This window comes from Pieris brassicae, chromosome 9 (genome assembly GCF_905147105.1).
Source record: "Pieris brassicae chromosome 9, ilPieBrab1.1, whole genome shotgun sequence".
Classification (NCBI taxonomy): Eukaryota; Metazoa; Arthropoda; class Insecta; order Lepidoptera; family Pieridae; genus Pieris; species Pieris brassicae.
Genome location: NC_059673.1, coordinates 12,730,633 through 12,755,234, shown reverse-complemented (window position 1 = coordinate 12,755,234; position 24,602 = coordinate 12,730,633). Strand labels below are relative to the sequence as shown.

The window sequence follows — 24,602 nt, the reverse complement described above, 5'->3', positions numbered from 1 at the left end:
GACCTTTGAGGGAATGGTACGCTCTTTTCATTAAGGCGCCTAAGTATCGGAAATACCTATAATTACAAACGCGAAGTAAAAATCTTCATACATTAAAGCTGATGCTGCCATTTGGTAACTGATATGACATGGGGATTATTTATGAGGCAAGCAGGTTGGTAGCTGTGCTGGTCTAAGACAGATTCATTCATATGACGCATATTATAAATAATGGAGAGAAAGAGAAAGAAATAATATCGACAGCTATGGCTGCAACCCAGCAAAGTATTTTATTCACAAATATTACAAACCATGACAACCTTGAATGTTTCGGCAACCATACTTGCGTTTCATTGGGTAATTAAAAATTGCAATGTTATACTGCGTGAGAACCATAACAAGCGTCTGATGAATTTATTAAATTTTTTTTCGCTCTTGCGCATACAAAACAGTGTAAAAGTATGTTTAAGTATTATGTATATTTTTTTTTTTTTTTAAAAATCAATGGCCTATATTTTTGCAATTCTCTGCAATATAAAGATCTAAACAAATATACGACAAATGTACAAAATTATCAGTGCTTAAAAAAAGCTTTATATCATGCAGCAAAACTTGTTACAACGAATATAAACGCGGAAGCTTTCGCTAACCTGCTGGTTTAAAGGCACTGTAAGCATTGATTTTAGTAAAGATGCATAAAAAATATTCATTAGTAGCACAAAATAAATACAATAGAATACTGGTTTAAATGCTTATAGCATATAGCTACCAGCTAGAACGAATTGATACCCAGGTGAAACCTATTTCAGACACGCAAAGTACGTCCTTTCAATACTGTCTGGGACTTAATCCGCTAGGCTTAATACCTCGCCTGCTACAATTATAAAAATTAATTAACTAATTTAAGGAACGCCGAAAAAAATCTATTATAAAACGTTCAGCATCATTATAAAAGAAACGGTACAATGCTGTCATACGTTATAAAAATAACAAGGAAGTTCGCACTTACGTAACAGTCCCTTAGAGACAAACATACAATAAGCGGACATTCAACAATTGATTACTAACAATTGCTGCATAACAACCGACACATTACTCTATCAAGCGGTATATCAGGAAATAAACTTTAATTAAATTTATCTAAATAATTGACAAAAATCTAATTATATACTAGCTACTTACATATTACTTGAAAAGGTATTATGTAACCTTTTTGTTTCAAAAAAATATACTTCTTTTTGTTTTTATGAAATAGAAAGAGAGAACAGGAAAAAAGAGACAGCAATTACCTTATTATACTGTGAAAAAAAACACCATAAACTGGTAACAAATATGTTGCTCTATCTATCTTTAATCCACATATAGATCTTGTTATGATAAGTTCGAAACAATTTCAACTATACGTTAAACACAATCGTAATCAACAAAAAAAAAAACAATACATTATACAACTAGTTTGATACAAATAAATCTATACATAAATTAAGAAATATGTCGTGAAACATTGTGTAATATCGGAAATCTTTTACTATGGACAGAGAGCGGTACGTGAGCCAGCGAAGACTTGAACTGGATCCGAGTTCATTGACACCAATAGAGCAGGATTCAGGACTCACCATCGGAATATAAAATTTAATTGCAACCTCGGGCTCCACTGGTTTTGGTTACCTTTACAACTTACTTTGCTGGTCTGTGCTACAGAATACGCTCGGTACAACGAGTTTCATTTTTATTGCTATTTAAATTCGTATGTTATTATATTGACTCGTATGGACTATGTTGGTGTATCAGTTATCTAAAAGCTTTTATCCCTTTTTGAGTATAATTCAGTTTTCTTAGATGTAAGCTTCTTATCAAATTTCTTACAAACATATGTAAATGGCATTCATCAGAAGTTCAACGTAATGAGCTTAGATTTAGTTGTACAAGGTAACATAACCGTTGAAACTTCAACGTGAACAAGAATCGCGTACTGATTAATAGATCCTACTCTGTATAATTTTGTTAGAAAGTTGAATAAGAAATTTACAATTATTTTACTAAAATCAATTACTATTCTATTAACATTTTGATCGTACATCTCCTTCGTATATCTTTACCAATAAGGTATTCGTACCCAACAGATATTTATAAAGGTTAAGCCATCAACTGAACAAAAGGTCGTCTACAATCGTTAGGCATCACTGGCTCCAATATACAGTTAATAACTTAATGTAGGTCAGGTTAACATAGAAACAGTGGAAACCAATCAACTAACACAAAATTAATCTCCGTGTGGATAACGTCACGTCTCAACGGTCTGAATAAATGTTTACTAATTCTATAATCTAAATAAGAGATGTTTTTTAATAGAACAATATTACAACGTTTTTGACCAACTCAAGTAAAAATTTTCAATACAGTTCCGAAAAATAGGAAAATGTTGCAGTTGGTAGAAAACCTTTGTGTGTAAGAAATTTATTTTATTGGTTTTAGTCGTATGAGCTTATTTATCTGAGGAATCTGGGAAGATGGGACGTTTCTTGTTTCGTCGCTGTGACTTTGGTGTATTCTTTTCTATATATTTGTGACAATACTAGATACAGCTGACAGAAGCATTTTGTACTCATAAAAAAGATAGCCTATATTCGAGGACTACTACTACAATTATAGTATAGTTTATTAAGTTTATGTTATTAAATTTAATATACACGACCTTCCACGGAGTGAAGGCTCTTCCAAATTCATCCATTCTTTCGTCGCTATCTCTTACACTTATATTATTGACGTATTTATGCTATTGTCTTTTGTTAACATAGCTTTTTCACATTGAAACAAAACACTTTTAACCGGATTGAAGCTATTATTATAAACTTATAATTATTTTACATCATTTTAAATTTAAAATTTTTGCGACGTTTCGCGTGCTTTACAGCGTTTAGCGCGTAGCTATGTATTATTAGAAACTTATAATTCAATCCGGTTAAAAAGTGTTTTCGTTCTATTTATGCTATTTCAGGTTTCTGGTGGGCGTCCTCTCTTGTTCTTCCCACTGGGCCATTCCAAGTAAGGGTGTTTTCGACCCATCTGTCATGTCATACTGGGCAATGTGACCGGCCCACTTCCGATTTAACTTTTTCGAGTGACGTCTGTTATTTTTATAAGGATTCGTATTACACTGTTTTTTACTTTGTCTTTAATTTTCAACCGAATTTATTAATTAGTTATTTAAAATTAAAACACATTTCAGTGATAAACAATGGACAAATTCGTGGGAATAAGCATATTTTTATATACTTTTTGAAATACAAATTCTAGAATGATCTCAACGCAAGTCGAGTAGTACAATGCTTCTTTAAGCCCAGCACAAGAATGCTCCAAGCTTTCTCCGCTAGCTTGACCCTTTTGTTAGTGCAATTAACTCGGCGTTATTCAACCGTGAAAGGCCCACACTTTAGGCTCTCAATTATTATTATGTAAATTCTACACTTCTATTTCAAATACTTTCTTCTGGTAAAGGTCTTGGCCTTACAGTTCTGCGGCTGTTTTATTGACTCCTCCTATCCTAGCAGGGAATCAGAAGTCATACACTGATTGATTTGAGTTTAGGATCTAAGACATGCCTAGTTCACTTACTATGCAATACATCGTAAAATATAGTTACTAATGGCGTACTTCGAATCTTCTTTGATTTTCTTATTTGTTGTTTACGTCAACAGTAATTATTTACGTTTTTACATACATTACCCACACATTGTCTATACGTGAAAGCGAAATGTATTTCGAGAATGCCTACAAATATTAATACGGTTATGTAATATAATTTTTGAGAGATTTGCTTACTTTTGCTGACAAGAGGGGGAGGGGAACGTCCCCATAATCAAAATGTTATTGGCCGATAACTGATTAAATGCGATAAAAATATCTATACTGTATCGAAGCAAAGTTATTTTCGAGTGTATGTGTATAGCTGTTAAAATCACCACGATTCATAGGATTTCTATAGAATCGTTTCACAAGTTTTTTTCCATAGACTAACAATTATGAATAATTGTCCATACTAATCTTATCCCACATAACACGTCTCCATTCAAAGAGTTTCTATCAATTTATAAAAACGCGTATTACGTCATAGTCATATGAGGTCAATTGTTGGGTCAAACACAAGCCGAAAGAGATAAATTGGGAACCCGAAGATTTGTTACACGTAATGCTGATCAGTACTTTGTCATGAAATCTAGGATATTTGACAGTCGTTTGACAAAACTGGACTTAAATTATAATATGCTAAATAATTGAAAACCAAAAATTACCCTGACAACATTTTAAAACAAATAAGTTCATAATATAACAATTTGCTTTTTTCCCCGTTTCTACCCTTATATCTTTAACTACACAACTAGAGTGTCACCATTCACTGGTGGCAGTAACCCTGACAAACAGAGTTACCCTACAGTGGATAAATGAGACGATCCGAAATTCTGCCGGCTGGCCCATACCCGCTCCCTTGCCCTTCTCGCAAGTGCGAACCTGGATTCGCCAAAGATCCACAGCCCTCCAAAATCACCGTTGGTCACAAAACGCGGACACCTGCAGTAAACCCGCTAGTGACAAGAGATCTAAGCCTCAACCGAAAAACTCTAGAAATAATGATAGGGACAATTACGGGCCAAGGTCTCCTAAATTAACATCGTCTTTCCTCGGTCTCTTGTGCAGAGGCTGTTTCAGAGCAGAGGAATCAGACTCCCACGTAGTCCTGGAATGTATGGCTGTGGCATCCCAACGATATCCTTGGAACCGTGAGATCGCTCCGCTGCGAAGCGAAGTGCTCAGGAAACGTCTAAGCTAGTGGAAGGCTGGCTTAATAAGCCAGGACTTAACGCACAACGGACCATATGTGTGTCAAAAATGAGGCTACACTCAACTGATTTTCATTTCGTCTCTACCAAAAAACGCTTTCACTGCATGATTATTAAAATACGCTACGAAAACCAAGGTCTCATGTGACCTCCAGTGTTCTGCGTCACCAATTGAACTACGAATGCGATTTAAAATCTATCTATAATTAAACACCACACAATGGAAGCAAAGATTAACCATTACGAAATCCACTCATCATTCCTCAGACGGCCAAAGCTCATTCTCAACTGACGTAGATGTTTAAGATAAATATAAATGAACTCAACTTGTGAACCTTGCGCGCTGAATGACCTGAATGCAACGAATTATCTTGCAATTAATCTAAAATAGGTCATAACAGATTAATATATGGCATTCTATAATGTTACCTACATTATAGAATGCCTGAATCTAATTAGTATTACATTGTCTATGTTTATCGTCATAAACTTTATATATATATAAAAATAAATCAGCGGCGCTACAACCTTTTTAGGTCTGGGCCTCAGATGTCCGTATCTGTATCATGATTATTTATAAATCCAATAGGCATGCAGGTGATTAGCCTCCTGTCCCTGACACACAGTTTTCTCATGATGTTTTCCTTCACCGTTCAAGCGAATGTTAAATGCGCTCATAGAATGTATCGAACGTACGACCTCAGTCATGAGTCGCACACTGAAGCCACTAGGCCAATACTGCCTTTTATATATACCTTTTTATATACTTAAAATAAATCATAGATTATACCGGTCGAGTAAATCTCGCAAATTTATATTAAAAAAACTCAAGTCTTTGGCATAATTGTATGGGACAGTTTTAGTAGTTTGAGCTATACTGTTGTATACATAAATTGAACCACCAATTGACCAATTTTGGTCAGACAGCTATAAGACTTGTTCTGCCTGAAAGGCAGCCATACATAATGCAAAGGGGTCTCGTGAACGTCATGCGATACTTAAAACAATAACTACAGTGTTTCGCAACTGAGTTCACAATATTTTTGAATATATCGCGTTGCATACGCAGTAAGAAAACCGGAAAATAAACTTTCATAAACAAAATACTTTGCTTTTAAACATTAATAACTTGCATAATTAAATCATAAGAGCTTTTATTTCATTTAACTAAAAAAAAATACTATCTCATATAAAATTAATCCGATAACATAAACATTATTCATACTTCTCTGTGGGAGATCACTTAGCAAACTATAGCAATGGACTGAAATTCCATTAAAATAATGGTACTAACATTTTAGAGGGCAATCTATAAGGGCAAGGTCTATAAATGGTGTATTAGATATAATTTAATACTGTTTTCTATGAAATAATGTATTTTGAATATATATAGATCTATACATATCATATAATACAATATGTATAGATGTTACCGCAAATATGTATTAAGTCTTACGGTTGCGTTTAAAAAGTACACGCCCAAAACAGTGTTCCTATTACTTATATTATCATAACTACGAATTCTGTGCCAAATGGTTTATCAGACGCAGTAAAAAATTTAATCAGCCCAATTAAATTTTGATTAATATACAACATGAACTTTCAAAAATTTGTTAAGTCCAGAAGTGCACATTTTGTGATCGACTCATTTAAGGCAGATAGTAACAATATGATGGTTAACTTAAGGTTTCTTTAATTTTACTTAGACCTGATTTCAATATCTCTTACATACAGCTCAATTATTAAAGAATGTTATAGCATGAAGTATCAACCTCTCTGCGGTTATATTAATTGACCTCATATATGCCTATCAGACGAGATACGGGAACTATAAAATCTAATTTATCTGTCTGGCGTCCGCGCCTGCTCCCTATACCTAAATTCCCTAGGTTTTCTAGGTCATCTGGGCGTGGATAAAACTGCCTGATATGTCATCTGTCTATAATTTTCGCAACGCAATTTTATTTTACCGATAAAATCTGTTTTTCAGTTCCAACTAAAGTAAACTTTCTTTTTTTATAGTCTTCGACCTGAATAAACCTTACAGCACCTAGAACGCCTCGTAATTACCGAAGTTAGACTTAAATTGATTTTGCATTACCAAACAATACAATTGAAACATACCAATAGCGACTATAACATCTCAAATCCAAAACCGAAACACAGAACAACTTTCGGCAATCGGAGCACAACACGAGCGGCGCACACGGTCCAACGCGGTTTCTGCGGAGCCAACTTCGCGGTATCGATCGGGACTCCCGGCGCCGCATATCCCTATTGCACGCAAGCCCCTCCCACCTACTCACCCCAGGCCTAAACAGTTCAACCGTCACCCTAGGACATTCGAATCCTTTAAAATTACGTCAAAACACGACAAGTTTAGCCGCTTTGAATATTATTTTCGTTTTACAATTTCTGTTGTAAGACATTACATAAGGTTTCTGTATATTTAAATTAACTTTGATTCAAGGTTACAAAAGTAAAATTATTAATGTTGCCTTGACTTAAGACTTCATGAATCACCAACAAAATATATTATCTGAATTAGGTACCAATATTATTTCAAATATTAAAGTTTTCTCTACATTTTTAGTTAGGCTTAGAGTTTAGCTGGTTCAAAAAATAAAGCATCTAAGTTCATTAGCAAATGCAATACATCATTTTAATATATAACAGGATAAAACTTTTTGTTTTATGAAAGATTTATATGTATGTAGTTACTTTATTTCCTTACTTTAAATATGGAACGGACATCTAAAACTATTTATTTCAGACCAACATTTAAGTATAGTAATACATACGGTAAATATGTATTATAATTCTTATTATTTTCTAGTTTAACTATTGTTGTTATACTAATGTTTCTGTGAGTACAAAATAAGTGACATTTCAAACTGAATGCAATGATATTTAAAAAAATGAAGTCTTATACCTTATCATTAATTATGCATTCCAAACACCTAGTGTCATCATTACTACCAATGCATTATGTAGTTTAAAGCCTTGAGATAATTTGTATTTGTTGGATGCATATTAAATTACCATTAAAAAACATTTAACAAAATTAATTTTATCATTATCATCATCATCATCACTTTCATATGATCAAATTTTTCTTCTACTGAAAAGTTGTTTTAGTTTTTTTCCTTTGTAATGTTTTTTTAAATAAAAGTACTAGTGATATTTAGTTGTAAATATGTAAAGTGTAATTAATTGCTAATATCATTAGATGTACTGAAGTCTTTGGAATGAAAGATTCTATTTTATTCCTACTATCTACTTTAAGTACAATTAGGTAATCATGAGTGAATATATATGTTTTCTATAAAATTTATACAGCCTATAGAATAGAGCAGCTTTAAATACTAACTTATTTTTACTGATAGACCCACACCAAATGTGCAGTACATAACACAGGGTACGGTCATCAAATGACATCATAAAAGTCTTCAACCTTGATATAAATTTGCACTCAACATTACTAACACATAAGTGCTTTTAGTTACAGTCAATGACAGTATATCCTATCATCATATCAAAATTCATGCTGAATGCATGAATATTATATTGAAGGATAAATATTTCATTAATAATTTGGTGAGCTACATGAATGAGAAACTAACACACTATTGGAGTGGTTATAGAGTAGAATATTATTGAATAAAAAGATGTAAATTGGAGCAGTAATAGTTAGTAAACAAAGTTCCATATTAAGTAGTGGAGTAGTTACATAAACTCCCAATGAGGTAGGCTCAGCCTTACAGCTACACAAAGTCCAAACAATTATTTCATATGTTAAATCAAATGCAGGATTTATATGTTCTATATCTATGTCTTCAAATGCTGACAACAATGGTTGCATTTCTAATTGTGTATTTAATTTTTAAAATAAATATAGTAGAAGTGGCATAACCTTGCAGCATAACTGAAAAGTGTACTTGCACACAGCAAAAGTCACACCTCATTCAACTTAATAAGTGTGATAATGATGTGTGTGTGTGTTATCTATGACTTATAGACTTATGTCTATAATATTTATTTGAAAAATAACAACTAACTAATTTTCCAAAGTTTACATAAATTTTACTTTATTTTTGAAACTTAATTGAAGGAGAATAAAAATCTTGGCTCCATTAGTTTATTAGATCATGTTCCAGTTGGTTTAATGTAATAAGATTTAACTAAATTTTAGTAAACACAACATTTACTTTATTTGGGTCACTAAAAACAGAACTACCAATTACCATCTAAAAGACAGGTTATCTGGGTGTGGTACTACAATTATTTTATCAATTAGACTGATAATCATATCTACGATACCTACTTCTCGATATCTGGTGCATGCAAGTTATTAAGTTTGAAGCAGAATGTAATTTCATGATTAAGCGTAAGAAATTTAATGGAATAACTATTATAAGATGATTCATTAGGATTATGTATGGATGTCCCTGCAGCGGTAACAGGTACAATTTGGAATTTGAACCCAGTTAATCGATACTTATTTAGAAAAAAGGTAGTATAAGATGTATATTCTCATACCTGCTAAAATAAAATCCAGGAATGTGTCCCTTGCAGCTGGTAGTTCTTTTCACAGTTCACAAATACCGCACTTTGAGGCTTCCTCGAAACCCCGATCGAAAAGTAGCACTATCACAGTTTCTACAAGATTTACGATTTAAGTTACATAAACAATCACTTCTTGCATTCATAAACAATTATTTTTCACATACAGGTCTTTTTATCATCCGTGAATACGAGTACGAACACGGCTCCAAAGGCAAGGCAAAAGATTCGGCCGTCGCATAGCATCACCTCACCGCCCATATTATCATAGATTATAAAAATATCGCTCAGGTAGATGTGTCATTTGACAAAGATGATAAGACCCAATATGACTACCGATTCTAGTTTTTTTTAACAGCATTTCTGTAATAATTTTAATCTTGAAATAGGATAAAGTACATACCCATCAACAGCACTTTAAAATTAAGAGAAACAATTATATGTATATTTTACTAAGGTATTAACAAAGAATTACCATAAACGGAACGGAACTTTGAAATACGTATAATACACATTTGATTTGTAGTTTTTATAAAAGGGGTTTACTATCTAAATAAAATAAAAAATGGATTAAGCATGAGAACCCTGGTCCGTATAAGTTCGAAACAGTTGTCTACCAAGTCTTATTATAATCGAGTGCTTTACTACCTACAAGGCAATACATATTTTAAAAATTTCTATTCTCTTAACTTTTTTATATGTACTTCATATATTTAAGTCTTTATTATACTATTTATTAATCTTTGGACCGGATGATGTCATGCACCGGCATAGAATTTTGGGCAAAAAATACTCTATGGTAACTTGTTGTTGTCAATTGTCAATAAGAAAGGAAAGATCTTAGAACGTTTACAAGAAACATTAAGTAATATTATTATTTAAGTTAGTTTGTTTTTACATAGACTTATCGCATATTTTGTAATATACAAATTGTTAAAATATCTATTTTTTATAAACATAATTTGAGAGCTGTAGCTAAGCACCATCTTGTAGCTAAACAATATACTACGTTACTACTACAGGCTTGTTTTAATAAAATGACACTAGATGGCAACCATTAGATTTAATTTGATATTTGAATACAGCCTAGCTGTAATGGTACAGCTGATGTTTTGAACACATAAAATATACGTTGTGTATGTTAATTATTAAGCCGTCTTCATCATGTTCAGTATATTATGCCAATTACAAATTGTTTCATTTTACATTCTTCTTGTTTTTGGACAAGGGATGTTTAAGATTCTTTAGATTCATATACATACGGACATTATATATAAATATAATATATATACAAGAAATATGAATTTCAATCAAATTGTTTCATGTGCCATCAATAGATTCGGATGCTAGCTCACTAAATAAGTGTCAGTTTAAAGTTTAAGTAAAAATTATAGTTTCACGAATTTATTATTTTAAGAAAGTTATCAGGCAGTTCGCAACAAAATAAATTATTTTTCTAAAATTTGTTAAGTACCTTTATGGTTTATCTATTTAATATTATAAAGAGGAAACATTTCTATTTCTCATTATGAATTATAAGAATCAAATCTAGAATATCACCGAGGGATGAAAATGTATAAAATAATATAGAAGAACTCAGTTTGTAGTTATTTATTTGCATTAAACACATTATTCATGTAATTTTTTTATAATGTATCACAAAATCTGTATATATCTTAGTTTATTCGAGGAAGAACTAATGTTTTTTCTTATTATAATATATATTTATTTTTAATACCTTACCTACCAATCTATAACCCAGGACAACATTGACCTAAATAACAAAAGCGCTTCCTCAAAAATAATAAATAAAACTAAAATAACTTAAACCTAATTGAAGGTACTTATAAATTTCAATAGGTTGTTTAAAATATAAAAATAATATATTTAGATAAAATGTATAAATCCAGTCTTATAGTTTTAATAATAATTAATTTAAATTAACATACTATAGATTGTGTTTTGTCATTTATTGTGACAAGGACAAAACATTTTATAGTTTAATATTGATGAATAATAAAAATAGTGCTCAAAATTGGCCTTTGCAATGCCTATTTTTTTCATAAAAAAATTATGCTATTTCCGACCATCTTTCTCTATCCTATCAAAAAACGTATGTTTTTAGTTAATCCACTTAATACGATTTCATAACGTACCAGTACTACACTCGTTCTAAAAACTCCCTGGATATATATTTCACATTCCGTCTATTTTTTAAAAATCATCTTGAACGGGTTTTCTGTACTTATTTGAATACGTTTAACAATTCATGGAATATTTATTAAAATACCAAGATTATGCTTCATCGTATGAAAACCGACTAACAAGCTGACTAAATACCATAACTAAAATATAAAAATAGTAATTTGTGATGATAAATAAAAATCACTAAATTTTCGAATACGATTAAATTATTGTAACGACTAATCTCGTTTTGAATTAAATATTTAATTAACTTTTTTTTTGTAAATCAACTGAATTGACAAATGACGTTTATACTTTATAGTTTTTTTTAATATTTCTAACGTCAAAACGGTCTTGGATATGGCCAATTATTGCTAGAAGATGAATGGTGGTCCATATAAGGACTATCAGTTAGCAGCAATTTACTTCCACTTAATCCGGAACTGGAACTCTCACTAGAAGAGAAGACACTCTTACTGCCAGTGTAGAAAGAGAGAGATGTATGGGCCTGCTCTCGGCTAGTGCGCCGTCTCGCTCGCACTAATGAAGCAAATGCGACCGCAATAGCACAGAGGAAGATTACTCCTAAAACGCAAAACGCAAGAGCCATTTTACCGGGCGACAAACAAATTGTTTTGTCTCCTGGTGAGAACCCACGCACAAATTCTTCTTTTCCCTCCGATCTTCTTGAACCTGAAATAAATACAGTTCATTTTATTCTATCATTTATCACATCTTTTTGAAGATAAGAAGATTGTATATGTTAGTAATTTTTAAATAGAATAAATACAATATCTAACCTGTTTTTTGCAGCACGATGTATTTAACAAAATTTACGCTATGGCTATCAAACTATTTAACCATATTTGCAGAAGTTATAGAACTCTACTGTGTAATGCTTGCAAGTGAAAGGTGATTAAATTTTTAAACGCAAAGTGCCTTTATAGTGTTGGTGAGTATTTAGAACATAAGTTTTGACAATAATTATAAATTACTTAACCTTGTTATGATATTATGATAAGTGATATATTTGACATTTGTTTGCCTATTTTTATATGGCTATTATTCAATTTGAATGTACTACTTTCTTTGCAAATAAACTATTAATTATTTTATTTATTATAGTGAGATCTAATAGAAAGATCTGTTGGATACTAAAACGTTGTAGGGACTAGACTAAAAATATACTTAATAATGTTTTATTTTTTCCTTGCGTAATTTTTGGAACCCTTTCTTGTATGACATCTTTGGGTATATTTCGTAAAAAAAATGTTTTATACAACCGTAAGATTACGAAATTAATCAAAGGAGAATGTTTACTGCCTCGTACCAAAATGTAATGTTAATAATAACTGTCACAGACTATAATACGTATATAGAAAAAGTTTTAATAGCTTTAAAATATAATTAATCAATCTGAATGTACCACTTTCTCTGCAAATAAAGGATCTACTATTATTATTTATAACAGCCAACAATGTTAATAAAAGATACTATAAAAGCATAAATATAAGTGATATTATCAAGGCGCCTGTACTATTGAACCGGATTTCTTTATTTCATAAAAAATCATTACCTCTTATTGATGCCTCATCCTCCAACTCAATGTTAGGCGCCAAAACCTCTATACTATTGTAAACCTCCAGTCGATCTATGATATTTCCTTTAGCCTCCTTATCGAGACGAGCCTTGCGCACTAATCCTTCTTTCGTCCTCTGAGGCTTCATCAAGGCCTTACAATCAATTTCAGGACATGGGCCCTTGCACAATTCTATCCCGCAGGTCAAGTGTAGCTTCGCCCTGTCCGGAAATTTAAAGGCCGCAAATGTTGTGATTGCGTGTTGATATGTCATCAAATTCTTGAACATAAATTCTGGGTCGGATTTAGCGATTTTCAAGTGATCATTCTCTTCTCTGTTTCTTATTGTGTCAACTGGTTCCAGATCGTTGAAGTCTATTTCTGTTCCCTTGTGATGTCGGTGTAGCGATGGTTTGTTGAAGATGGTCTCGTCAATGGGACACCCGACCTCGTCCAGCAGTTTTTGGGACGCTTCTCCTAAGCCATCGTGCGCTATGCAGTTCGTTACGCGCAGACCTATTCCAACTGAAAATCGTGTTTAAAGCGGTGTTATAAATTTTATTAAAGATTTTGTACACGCCATAAGAACAAAATGTCCCTCAATAGAAACTGAAAGTACTGTTATTGGATACTTTATGTTAAATATATACTAAGGCTGGTTTGAAATATACTTGGATGTTTAAGTTAAAATATTCATACTTAATGATTTAGTTTTTGACAAGACAATAAATATTTAAAATATTACATTAATATGTTCAATACCAATAATTTTATTTGATAAGCAAACTAAATATATTTTTCAGTTCAGACGTATTTTTAAACGTTATTGATAGTAGCCCACGATGCTAAATGGGGATTTACTCGAGCGTCATAGAGACCTATTGGGTTGTAAAGCTTAGATAATAATAAGAAAACAAAGTTAGATAATGTATCCTTTTCATCGGTGGGGGCAGCCGCCATAGATTTTAAAAAATGTAGAAAAAAAACTGTGCCATGGTCAGGATGCTATCAGATATTGATAGCTTCCATGTCCTACGTATTTTTTTATCGAATGCGTCAGATTTTCTAAAGGGATGTTATAATTTTAAATATTTTTTATAATAGATACAATAACCCAGTAATAAGAATAAAACATTATGTAATACCTGGTAGAGTACACTGGATCAATAATCTAGTAGGTTGTCCAACTTCAACGGTAGCTGGTTCTGACCCAGCGATAGTTGGAGCCAGCTCCATCCAAGCTCGTGCTGAATCAAGCAACCACTCTCTCTGTTCCATCTCCACTGGATTATCCCAACCTTGGCGATTACGACCAGTCCTATAAGCATTTTATTAATCTGTTGAGTTTTTTTAATAATCAGACGTGTATGTGTTACCTATCTGACACTTTTTATTTTATCTAAAGGACAGACGACATATTGGCGACACCGGGATACGGGGATTGCCGGGCTACGTACGCTGCGCAAACTTTCCCCCACTCCCTTGTTTAATGCTAAAGAAGTTTGCCGGTATCTGCTACACACTGGCATATATATTCGTTTGTTTATTTATATATAATATGTAAATAACAAGATTTTAGATAATTAAGATTTAAGACAATTACCTCGCTTTCTTATCTGAAGCGTTCATCTCCCGTAAATGTGAAGATATGACGTTCTCCAGCGCCGCGCTGTTGATTTTGACTGCGCGCCGCTGTAATTTACACCTGTAACCACAATTTATTGTTATTGGCTAAATTATGTTGTAAATAACATTTTTATTCGTTTTTATAAATTAAAACAGTTTTAATGATTCGATGTGTTTTTATGCATTTTATGTCTGTAAGTGCTTGTCACATTAAAATGTATTTTGTGTAGCAGTGTATGCAGTTGAGCGTTGGTAATCTTATGATCAAAATAAAATATATCTAATACTCTTTTTAATAAAAATCTACAATACTCTCACGTATAGTAATAATACTAATTAAATAAAGATACATAGAAAAGAATAATAAGCTTATTTTTCTTGGCGTCAGGGTAAAATGGGTAAACGTTTTTACTGCTTTTCTAGGCTAGCCTGCTCTATATATTATCGTAACTGAAGTTTAGCGCAATAAATTGTCTGTTTTTTTATTTATCTAGCTTTTTTAATATAATTGTATTATTCTTTAGTAATATAATAAATACTACAAAGACAAACACCTACCCACATCAGACGAGAATGCATATCATAAAAGTGAATGAAGCGAGAGAGGTATGTCAACAAAGTAGCAAGTAGACCCGTTGTATATGCCTACTCCTTAGGGAAAAAGGCGTAATAATATAACAAATGAAAGGGCAGAATTGTTTTTAGAATCTGATATTTAACTAATATATGAAACTCTTTGAACAAACAATAGACAAGAGAATTCCCAAACATACCTAACAATAAGATCTTGATCGGTGGACTGTTGCAGCTGTCTATCCATCTGCACCACCAGCTCCACATTATAGTATAGATCCTCTTCGTCATCCGGTTCACTGACTGTCGTATTCAGGGTTGACGTTCTGACACCACAGGCGTTTGAGGGTAGATTAATGGAAACTGTCTTTTGTCTTTGCCCTGAAATTATGTTATTTTATATTAGTTATTTGAGAAATAATGTAAGAGTCATTATTTATTCATATCGCGACGTTTAAAACACGATTCGATTTACTATTACTTACTATATTCCATCAAACACTCAATCTCACAGCTCTTCTTAGGCAATTCGTTTTGGATCTCCGCCATAAGGTTGTGGAATAGGCTGCTCGACTCCATACGATTGGCTACCTCCCTAACATCTTTTAAAATTCTTCTGCATAAATATTTCTTAACCATATCCAATCCTGCTCAATCGTGACAATACTTGTAAATTTTATTCTTTTGTAAGGCAATTCATGAATCCGTGAGATTAGCTTTTTAGTTTTTTTGTATTATTTTAGATTATGGTTGGTGATTCTATAATTTTTTTATACGATTTGGTTATACACTCCTTGTACTTTACCCATCATAATTCATTTTTACTTTTTTTCCCTTATTAAAGTTGCCTGGAAGAGATCGCTTGTTAGCGATAAGGCTGCCCATTGCACATATTATGTTATTTGTTTTTCTATAATGTAAAGAAGTGTAAATAAATAAATAAACGAACACTTAATGTTCATATTTTTACCTTTCTATATAATTCTTATTCTATTGTTTCGAAAGGTTGATTAACACCTTCACGGCGTACAGTCTATGAATCGTCAGCTTTCTTAAGACCCTTAAGAAAAAAGGCAGTCACGTCATATATTTTTATTATTAATACCATTATTGTAGTCTATGTCGTGTCCTGTGGTATTACAGTGTTTCGAATATTAGGTATATCTCCAAGCCCTGGTTATAGTTAAGGTGTCAATGGCAGCCTATTATTGTATTGTATATAAGTGATATATCTATATTATTTTATGACATACGTTTGACTAATCAAGAGAGAATCGATAATTGTATTGCAAATGCCTGGCGATCCTTAGAACCCTCATCAAAGGTTATCGCAACAGTATAGATAGCTAAGAATTACTAGAGCCAGTCGTCTGAAGTATTTCCGAACCAATTCAACTTAGGGTCCTTCAAAAAAAATAACGGACCAATTCTTAAAAGACTGGCAACGCTCTGACGTTGTCAATGTTCTGTTCTATTGAAAAACAGGCTTTCTAGAAGTTTTTACATACCTTGTACACGACATTCCCTAGAAAAGTCCTTGCTAAAAACGAGTCCTTTGAACGGCTGCTCCATGGCGACGTGAATACTTATGGAGTTTTTATCACAGGTTGTGGTGACGTCCACCACTTGGTTGGGTATTCCATATCCATGGTGAAACACCAGGCTCGTTAGCAGAACCGCACGCCACATTTTGGCGCACACTGGAACAAAAATGCTTTTAGAGGGAGGTATTCTTCAAACTATTAATTTAGTAATTTCTTCAGAAACTATACTTTGTTTCAGGACTTCGTCAGACCTGAAATCTCAATGCAGGTTATCTATTACGTCGCGGAGCTTGTTAAGCTATTCATGTAAATGGTCAAACAAAGTAAATTTTTGCCTAAACTTAAAATTAAATATAAAATTTCTCGTAATATTTTCAGTTTATCACAAAGATCTTACTTCTTTATTTGATAAATTTTTCAAAAGCAAAATACCATAATGCCGCATTTAGTTGGATACAGATAGAAATCTAAAGCGAGGCCATATTTAACTGCAACATATAGGTTTAATTGTGTTACTGTGTCTAATCGAAGTGGGCTATCTGGGTTTCAAAGTTTAACACACTTTACCGTCTTTTACTTTTTATATTATTAGCTAGTATGGAAGTATTCTCAGTTGTTTACGTCATATATTTATTTTTATTATAGCATTAAGTGAGCTGTGGAGCGTTTAGCGGTAGAGTAGCTGGCTGTATTGGGAGAAAAATGCTCAAGGTAGAGAGAGATGGAGCCAGGTTAAGGAGGCCTATTCTCTAAAGGAGGTTTTTGAAAAAAAATGTGTACTTGTAAACATCAATGAATGTTTCAAGCAATAAATGAGACTTAATTGTTATTATAAAGTGAGCTGTCAGTCTCGGATGTTACTCTTTGTCAATGGATTTTTGTATGTGCGTAATTTATACGTCTCGTACGTTGAAGGAAAACATCGTGAGGTACATCGACAAAAATTTACGGCAGAGTCAGGCACTGAAATATCACGTTCAGGCAAGAAACAAACCTGACACCAGTGGATTGTGTGTTATTTAAATATACTTACCTATATTTCGCACATCACTTATTCATTTTTCTTTAATGTGACGACTAATGTGACCGTGACGAAAACAATTTAACCATGTTAAAAACCGAAACGACCGCTATATAGTTTGTCTGTGAAGTTACAGACACCAAAAACATTGAAGATGTGGTCGCACATATAATAGTTCTATAGTTCGTAATTTTTTTAATAAAAGACAGTGAGTGTTTTTAAAGCGTTAAATTCTCTGCCAGTTTCCTGATAATAACAGGGCATGAAAAAAGATTAGGAAAGACAAAATCAAATCTTTTCTTTCGTCTACGACACTATGGTAACATTTTCCCACAGACAACAAACATAATTTGAATATTGGACCGTTATAAGCAAAGCCCTATGTTTCAATTAGGTGAGTGAAAGTTTTTATCGCGTGCGTCCCGATTCCACTGACCGAAATATGTAATGACTTTCCAATCCTAGTAGATTATAGTAAGAGACCTTTAAGAGGACATATACTATATTAAGGGTCACGGCCGCATGTTTACAGCCAACACTAAAAAAATGTATATAAATTTTCATTGCTCTACATTGTTATATAACAAAATACATTACAGCGTTTGTGCACTCTTTGTTATTTTGGAAACAAAGTATATATTTTATTTATTTATTTATTAACACTTCGTTACATTACAATATAAAAAAATTGAACATATTTAAATCAAAAGGACTGGAAAGGGCAACTGGCGGCCTTATCGCTTTCGAGCGATCTCTTCCAGGCAACCACTGTGAGTAAAGAAAAAAAATGCATTAAATTACATAAGATAAGCAAGAAGTGCAAAAATACATGTTATACACAGTTATTAAGACAAAACTAAATAGGAACAAAAAAAAACAAACTAAACTAAAAAGATTATACATTAAAAATAAAAAGTAAAAAGACACATAAATCACGATAATTTAAGATAAGTCTCACGTCATTTACTATTTTATTTGGAGATTTTATAAATTTAATTTATAAACTACTAGTTGATCCTACTAATGAATTTAGCAGACTTTCACGTATCGCAATTGTTTATCCTTTTCTTGCTTATACCTCCCTAACACGAAGACTTATACGTTGTAATTCCTCATTGATAGTCACATCAAATCTTTTTTTATATGGCCCATACCATATGACAAAGCGCCAAAAGTTAATACGTTTTTTTAGAATCAACACAGAAATATATTAACAATATTCTTAGTTATCTCAAAGTACCTAGTGATATACTGCGGTACGTGAGAATAATGCTTTATAAATGTATTTGGTAGAGTTCGGAATGCAGGCATTTATCTAACCATCTTCATTCCGATGTCCGTACAGAGTCATCACTGGCGGCGGAACAAAGCATAGCGAGAGTGATTTTAGATACGTGTCGAGATAATGCCAAAGTATATAGATAATGGACTTGTATGCACAATCGTACTTTCTACTTTACATTTCATTTTTTTAAAATTTAAATTGTTATGTCACTTTAAGTATAGAGATATACTTTTTATATTTAATAATAATCACTGACTCGTTTTGCCACTTTTATTATTTCCAGGAAACATTTTTTAGTTAAATTAAAATAACCTATCTACTATAATAAAATAGGGGTTGATCGGAGAAGGGTAAAAATTAAAGGTTGTATGTATTTTTGTATGCTACATAGTTTAAAAAAATTTCGTGGTGGACACCCCTTATCACTTAGAGGTTTAAAAGATAGATAGTAACCAATTCTCAGACTTACTAAATATGCATTAAAAATTCATAAGCATCGGTCGAGCCGTTTCGGAACAGTATGGGAACGAACATTGTGACACAAGAATTTTATATATATAGAGATAATATGGTATTTTTTTTAATCTACATTGTTATATAACTAACAATTAACAATAAAATGCTGGCAGTATTTCCTCGCTGTATTGCTTAGTCGTGGAGCGAGGAATGCACCAGCTCTGGCGTCTCCGGTACTATCTACCAGGCGACTTTAATCTTTAATTAGAGCCTGTGCACTTGAACCCCACGGCCCACTCATCGACTCCAAAGGGAACAAAATTTAACTTCGATGAACGATTCTTATGTTTGAGCTGTTTATTATTTCCCGCCAACACTATGGCCGCGCCAACTATAAGATATTGTGGTTTGAAAAAATCAAATAACATACGTTCATAACTTTGATTTGACGAAATTTTTTTACTAAGGAAGACAATTGGGCCTTTGAATACAAATTTGCAAGTCGTACAAGTTCAAAGAAGGCCGGCCCCTCTTTGAACTAGAGCAGGCCACAGCGTATTATGCGTTCGGCGGGAAAATGCTTGTGAAAATGTCAACTATATACGGCTTTTATTTTTATTTTGCATTTGCACTTAGTTTAATGCAATATGCAAGCAGACTACATCTATAATAAATTAAATAGGCTGCTTAATATCTACCCGCTCACCGTCTACAATCTGAAAATACGACTAAAGGCTCATGAACATCCCTACGCAGAGTTAGAGCTTCTTCTGAGGCCTAGTATGTAGTTACAGACTTTATTCACTCACTCACTCACTCACACACTCACTTATGCACTCAAGCGTGTTAATAACAGTTAAAAATCAATAAGAAAAAAAGATGTAACTATATTAATTTATATAATTAAATATTTTAAGGAATGTATAATTTAGTTTGTTATGAAAGAGCTGGAAACCCTGACACAGGTATTTTTTACTTAAAAGGGTTCCCAAATCTTACACTTTGTAATACAATTGTACTTAAGATGAATAAACACATATTTTATATTTTATTTTTTTATTAACTTCTTTATAGAATTACTAACAACAATTGGAATTAAAACCTGTCGAGGGAGAATATGAAATTCCAGTGGATTCCATATTCCAGTCCTATTACAGTGGATCACCTGACCATTGAATTTCCGAACCAATTCAACTTAGAGACCTTCAGTAAAAATACGTACCTATTCTTAAAAGGCAAGGTTCTAGAGAGCCCTCTGGAAATGGGCGGCCGTCAGGTGACCTCCTGCCCGTTTGCCCCATGTTATATATAAAAATAACTTTACTTCGATTTCTACATCTTTTCTAAAACATAGTCTTATTGCGGATGTATGATTTTCCTAATTGGATTATTATGATAATGGTGTTATTCTCAGGCACATAACTAACATTAAAATTACCTACTACAAGTAATCCTTATAATTTTCGCCTCGCGCTCTATCATTATCTTTGCTTCGGCTAGTTCATTGGCATCTAATTTTGTAACCAATTTTATCGTATCTCTAGGATTAGAAGATTAAAATTGTACGTGTATGTAACATAACATTGGATTGAGAGAGAATAGCGAAGAATGGAAAATATTGCATCAAGTATATATAGTCTCTGGAATAAAAAACTTTTGTTTGCATAACCATACGCTAAATAGTATTGCTATAAGCCCACTATATATAGTGTTGGCCTAGTGGCTTCAGCGTGCGACTCTCATCTCTGAAGTCGTAGGTTCGATCCCCGGCTGTGCCCCAATGGACTTTCTTTCTGTGTGCGCATTAAACATTCGCTCGAACGGTGAAGGAAAACATCGGCTTGCCTTAGACACAAAAAGTCAACGCATGTGTCAAGCACAGAAGGCTGATCACCTACTTGCCTATTAGATCAACAGATGATCATGAGACAGACCTAAAAAGGTTATAGCGCCAATGATAGATATGTATATTATAAAATAATTTGTTTAAAAAATCCCATTTCCATACAAATTGAACATGAAAAAGTTTATCACTTCAATCATTAACCTAAATTGTACTTAACCGTCACGAATCGTGCCTTCGTCTCATTTTGCACATTTGCGATATCTAAGATAAATGAAACTTAGCTTAAACCTAGAATATCTAGGCTAATATACTTGGGTTTCGAATTAGGTGTCTTTCCCACACTGACTTACAAAACTGGCCAATATTTGATTATCAAGATAAGAGAATCATTTTATTTTTATTATTACGCCTTTTTCCCGAAGGGTTAGGCAGAGGCTACGGATTTCTTGCTACGTTCCTTCGATACCTCTCTCGCTTCATTAACTTTCATGACAATCGAATGCTCGTCCGTTATGAGTACTTTTAACTTGTCCCTTCTCTAGTACCTAGCGGATTTAGTATGTACAACAAGGCCTACCCTAAGATCGTGTGAGATCGGGTCTCACCATGTATATGCCTTATTTATTCTAAAAATCATAATCTTTATTCACACACAGATTGGGTGGTCAGGCTCCGGTGAATTAATATTTATTAATTAACACTTTGTTGCATTAATATACAATCAGATAACTTAAATTATTAAGAAAGCGATAACAAGCAATCTCTTCCAGACAAACCTAATAAGAAAAAATAAATACTGAAGACAAAGTGCATTAATAAATTAATAAAAATAAAATGACAGATGACAATGTAGACTTACAAAACAAAACTAACACCTAAAAAAACATAAAAAAAACTTTTCAGAAATTAATTAAATTTAGTAAGGGTTAATTTTCTTTCTCTGCCTTGTCTTGTTTATTTTATATATTTTGTTCCTTACAGTATATAAATAGGAGTCATTATGTTGCGCGTTCTAAACTATAAAAGTTTTCTTTCATTGTTTTGTTCATCAAAATAATATAAAAAGAATAATATTAATATTATTCAATATAGGAAGAATTCATTGTAGACTGGTTCCGAATTAATGTAGCTTGTTGAACTTCACTCACTTAAATGAATGCAGAAATAAAATGCCGTAGTAATCAAAAAGCTTTCTCGTTTTGATACATAATTTTAAAACGATTTAGAACCTTTTATATTGCTCGTCACGAAAGTTTACCAAATTAAATTATTAAATTATTAGAGCTATTTGTGGAGCAAAATGTATTGATAGTTGCGTACCTTCATTTAAGAAGCTCAAAATTTTATCTCTTCCCTGTATTTATATTTTAGAAATTTTTCGTACACAGAAACATACATATTTTTAAGTCGATGTAAGAGGTAGACAAGGGGAGACATTGGCTGTGCCAAAAATCAATCTGGAATTGTTTAGAAAAAACATATTTTGTATAGCTATTAAGGTTTACAATAATTTACCAAAAGAATTAAAAGATCTTCCGACTAAAGTCTTTAAAAATCGACTTGGTGTATATACTTATGGAAAAAATGTATTACTCAAATAATGATTATTTGCGTGAAACACTGTAGTTGATATAAATTTAATAAGATTTGATATGATATGTACGATACAAATAATATAAGAATTGACCAATTTTAATATGACTAATAATGTAAAATGTAAAACTCCCTTAAAGACAAATTTGCGCGTCATTGTATGTGGCACAATATGCAAAATTACTATTGTACCACCTTTTTGTACCATATACTTGCAATAAATAATAATTATTATTATTTTAAAAATTGTAAAAATACTTTTTAATTTTAACATTGTTTTAACTAGCGATAGCATAAACGGTCAGGCTCACCTGATATTAAGTGATGCCAAGGACACTCAATGTCAGAGGGTTCGCGAGTGCATTGTTCGGCTTTAAAGGGTTAGTACGCTTTTTTTTGAAGAACTGAAGTTACGATAATATAACCGAAAATAAATTACAATGAGATTTGGTTTTGCTGGATTGTATATCTACCAATCTTGGGTGCCTATTAATAATAAAAAGAACCAAGTTTCACAGATACACTAAATATAAATAAATGTAGAATGTCACCAATCTATGTATATATTGTTTCTTTATTTCGCGTGGCTTTGTGTGGAAACAGAACTGGAAGTAAATTTAAAATTGGAAGCATGTAATATGTATCTTTTTTGACGTTCAAGTGTACATTGTGTTATCTATATGAATAAAGGATTTTGACTTTGACATATACATCAAAAGTCGTAAACACTGAGTCAGCAATATTGTTGTAAACTATGAAAGATATACATTATAATTCGTTTTAAAGATAAAATCATTAACATAGCGAAAAGTTACTTTTTATACTGTGTAAAGATTATATTTACAAGGATCATAAATAAAATCCAATAGCAGTCCAATGCGGTCATTAAATTGGCAGAACAATGACGGCTCGCGTGAGGTGTCTCCTATGTAGGCGTTCATGCAACCAGCCCATGCTAAACTTTAATTGGCATAATTGTCGATAAACAATCTTTGAAGGGAATGTAAGGTGCTGAATCATGTCCGAACAAAAACTTATAAGACATCAACTGTTGCAATTTTTGACAACCAATTAGATTTTTTTGTTATAAACGTACGTAACGACTCCAATACCAGTTTTGTTCCGTGTATGAATTGAAAATTACAAGAACATCTTACAAAATAAGATTTTATATAGTTAACATGTAGCCATACTTTATGTATAATTTATATATATATATATACTTTTTGTTAATTCAACGATTAAACTAATAAAAGAGTTTAATTAGATTACTTATTCAAGAAGATATATACATTGTACACGTATTTTTACTTCTTTACACAACAACGTTACAAGCAGTTGTGTTAAAGTTAGACAAGATAAAAGAAGTTGGAAAAGGAATGACCACTTATTTTTTTTCTGCTTAACAAAAAAACTTCTGGTATTTTTAATTTATCATGACCATATTTTGATTCAATTTAATGTTTACCTTAATTGTCATACAGTTATTATAAAAGAGTTTGTAACATACCATAG

The 24,602-nt window shown here is 32.3% G+C and overlaps 2 protein-coding genes across 13 annotated transcripts in view; both read right to left on the bottom strand.

The window, feature by feature from the left end:
* LOC123714691 (spectrin beta chain) overlaps nt 1-9,639 on the bottom strand; it is a 69,724-nt gene extending 60,085 nt beyond the window's left edge. For 5 of the 10 annotated variants that reach the window (XM_045669064.1, XM_045669060.1, XM_045669068.1 and 2 more), the window contains exon 1: nt 9,357-9,639. The gene's annotated coding sequence lies outside the window, so the exon portion shown is untranslated. Of the gene's footprint in view, nt 1-6,941; nt 7,045-9,356 lie in introns of those variants that run through there. The other 5 variants (XM_045669070.1, XM_045669072.1, XM_045669071.1 and 2 more) reach the window with 2 other exon arrangements.
* Nucleotides 9,640-11,070: 1,431 nt separating this feature from the next.
* LOC123714614 overlaps nt 11,071-24,602 on the bottom strand; it is a 45,444-nt gene continuing 31,912 nt past the window's right edge. For 2 of the 3 annotated variants that reach the window (XM_045668962.1, XM_045668961.1), the window contains exons 2-7: nt 16,851-17,042; nt 15,543-15,723; nt 14,747-14,848; nt 14,289-14,461; nt 13,141-13,668; nt 11,071-12,257 (exon numbers count right to left, since the gene is read on the bottom strand). In XM_045668962.1, the coding sequence (XP_045524918.1) occupies nt 11,908-12,257; nt 13,141-13,668; nt 14,289-14,461; nt 14,747-14,848; nt 15,543-15,723; nt 16,851-17,031 (1,515 nt within the window). In that variant the 5' untranslated portion in view covers nt 17,032-17,042 and the 3' untranslated portion in view covers nt 11,071-11,907. Of the gene's footprint in view, nt 12,258-13,140; nt 13,669-14,288; nt 14,462-14,746; nt 14,849-15,542; nt 15,724-15,827; nt 16,144-16,850; nt 17,043-24,602 lie in introns of those variants that run through there. The other variant, XM_045668963.1, reaches the window with a different exon arrangement.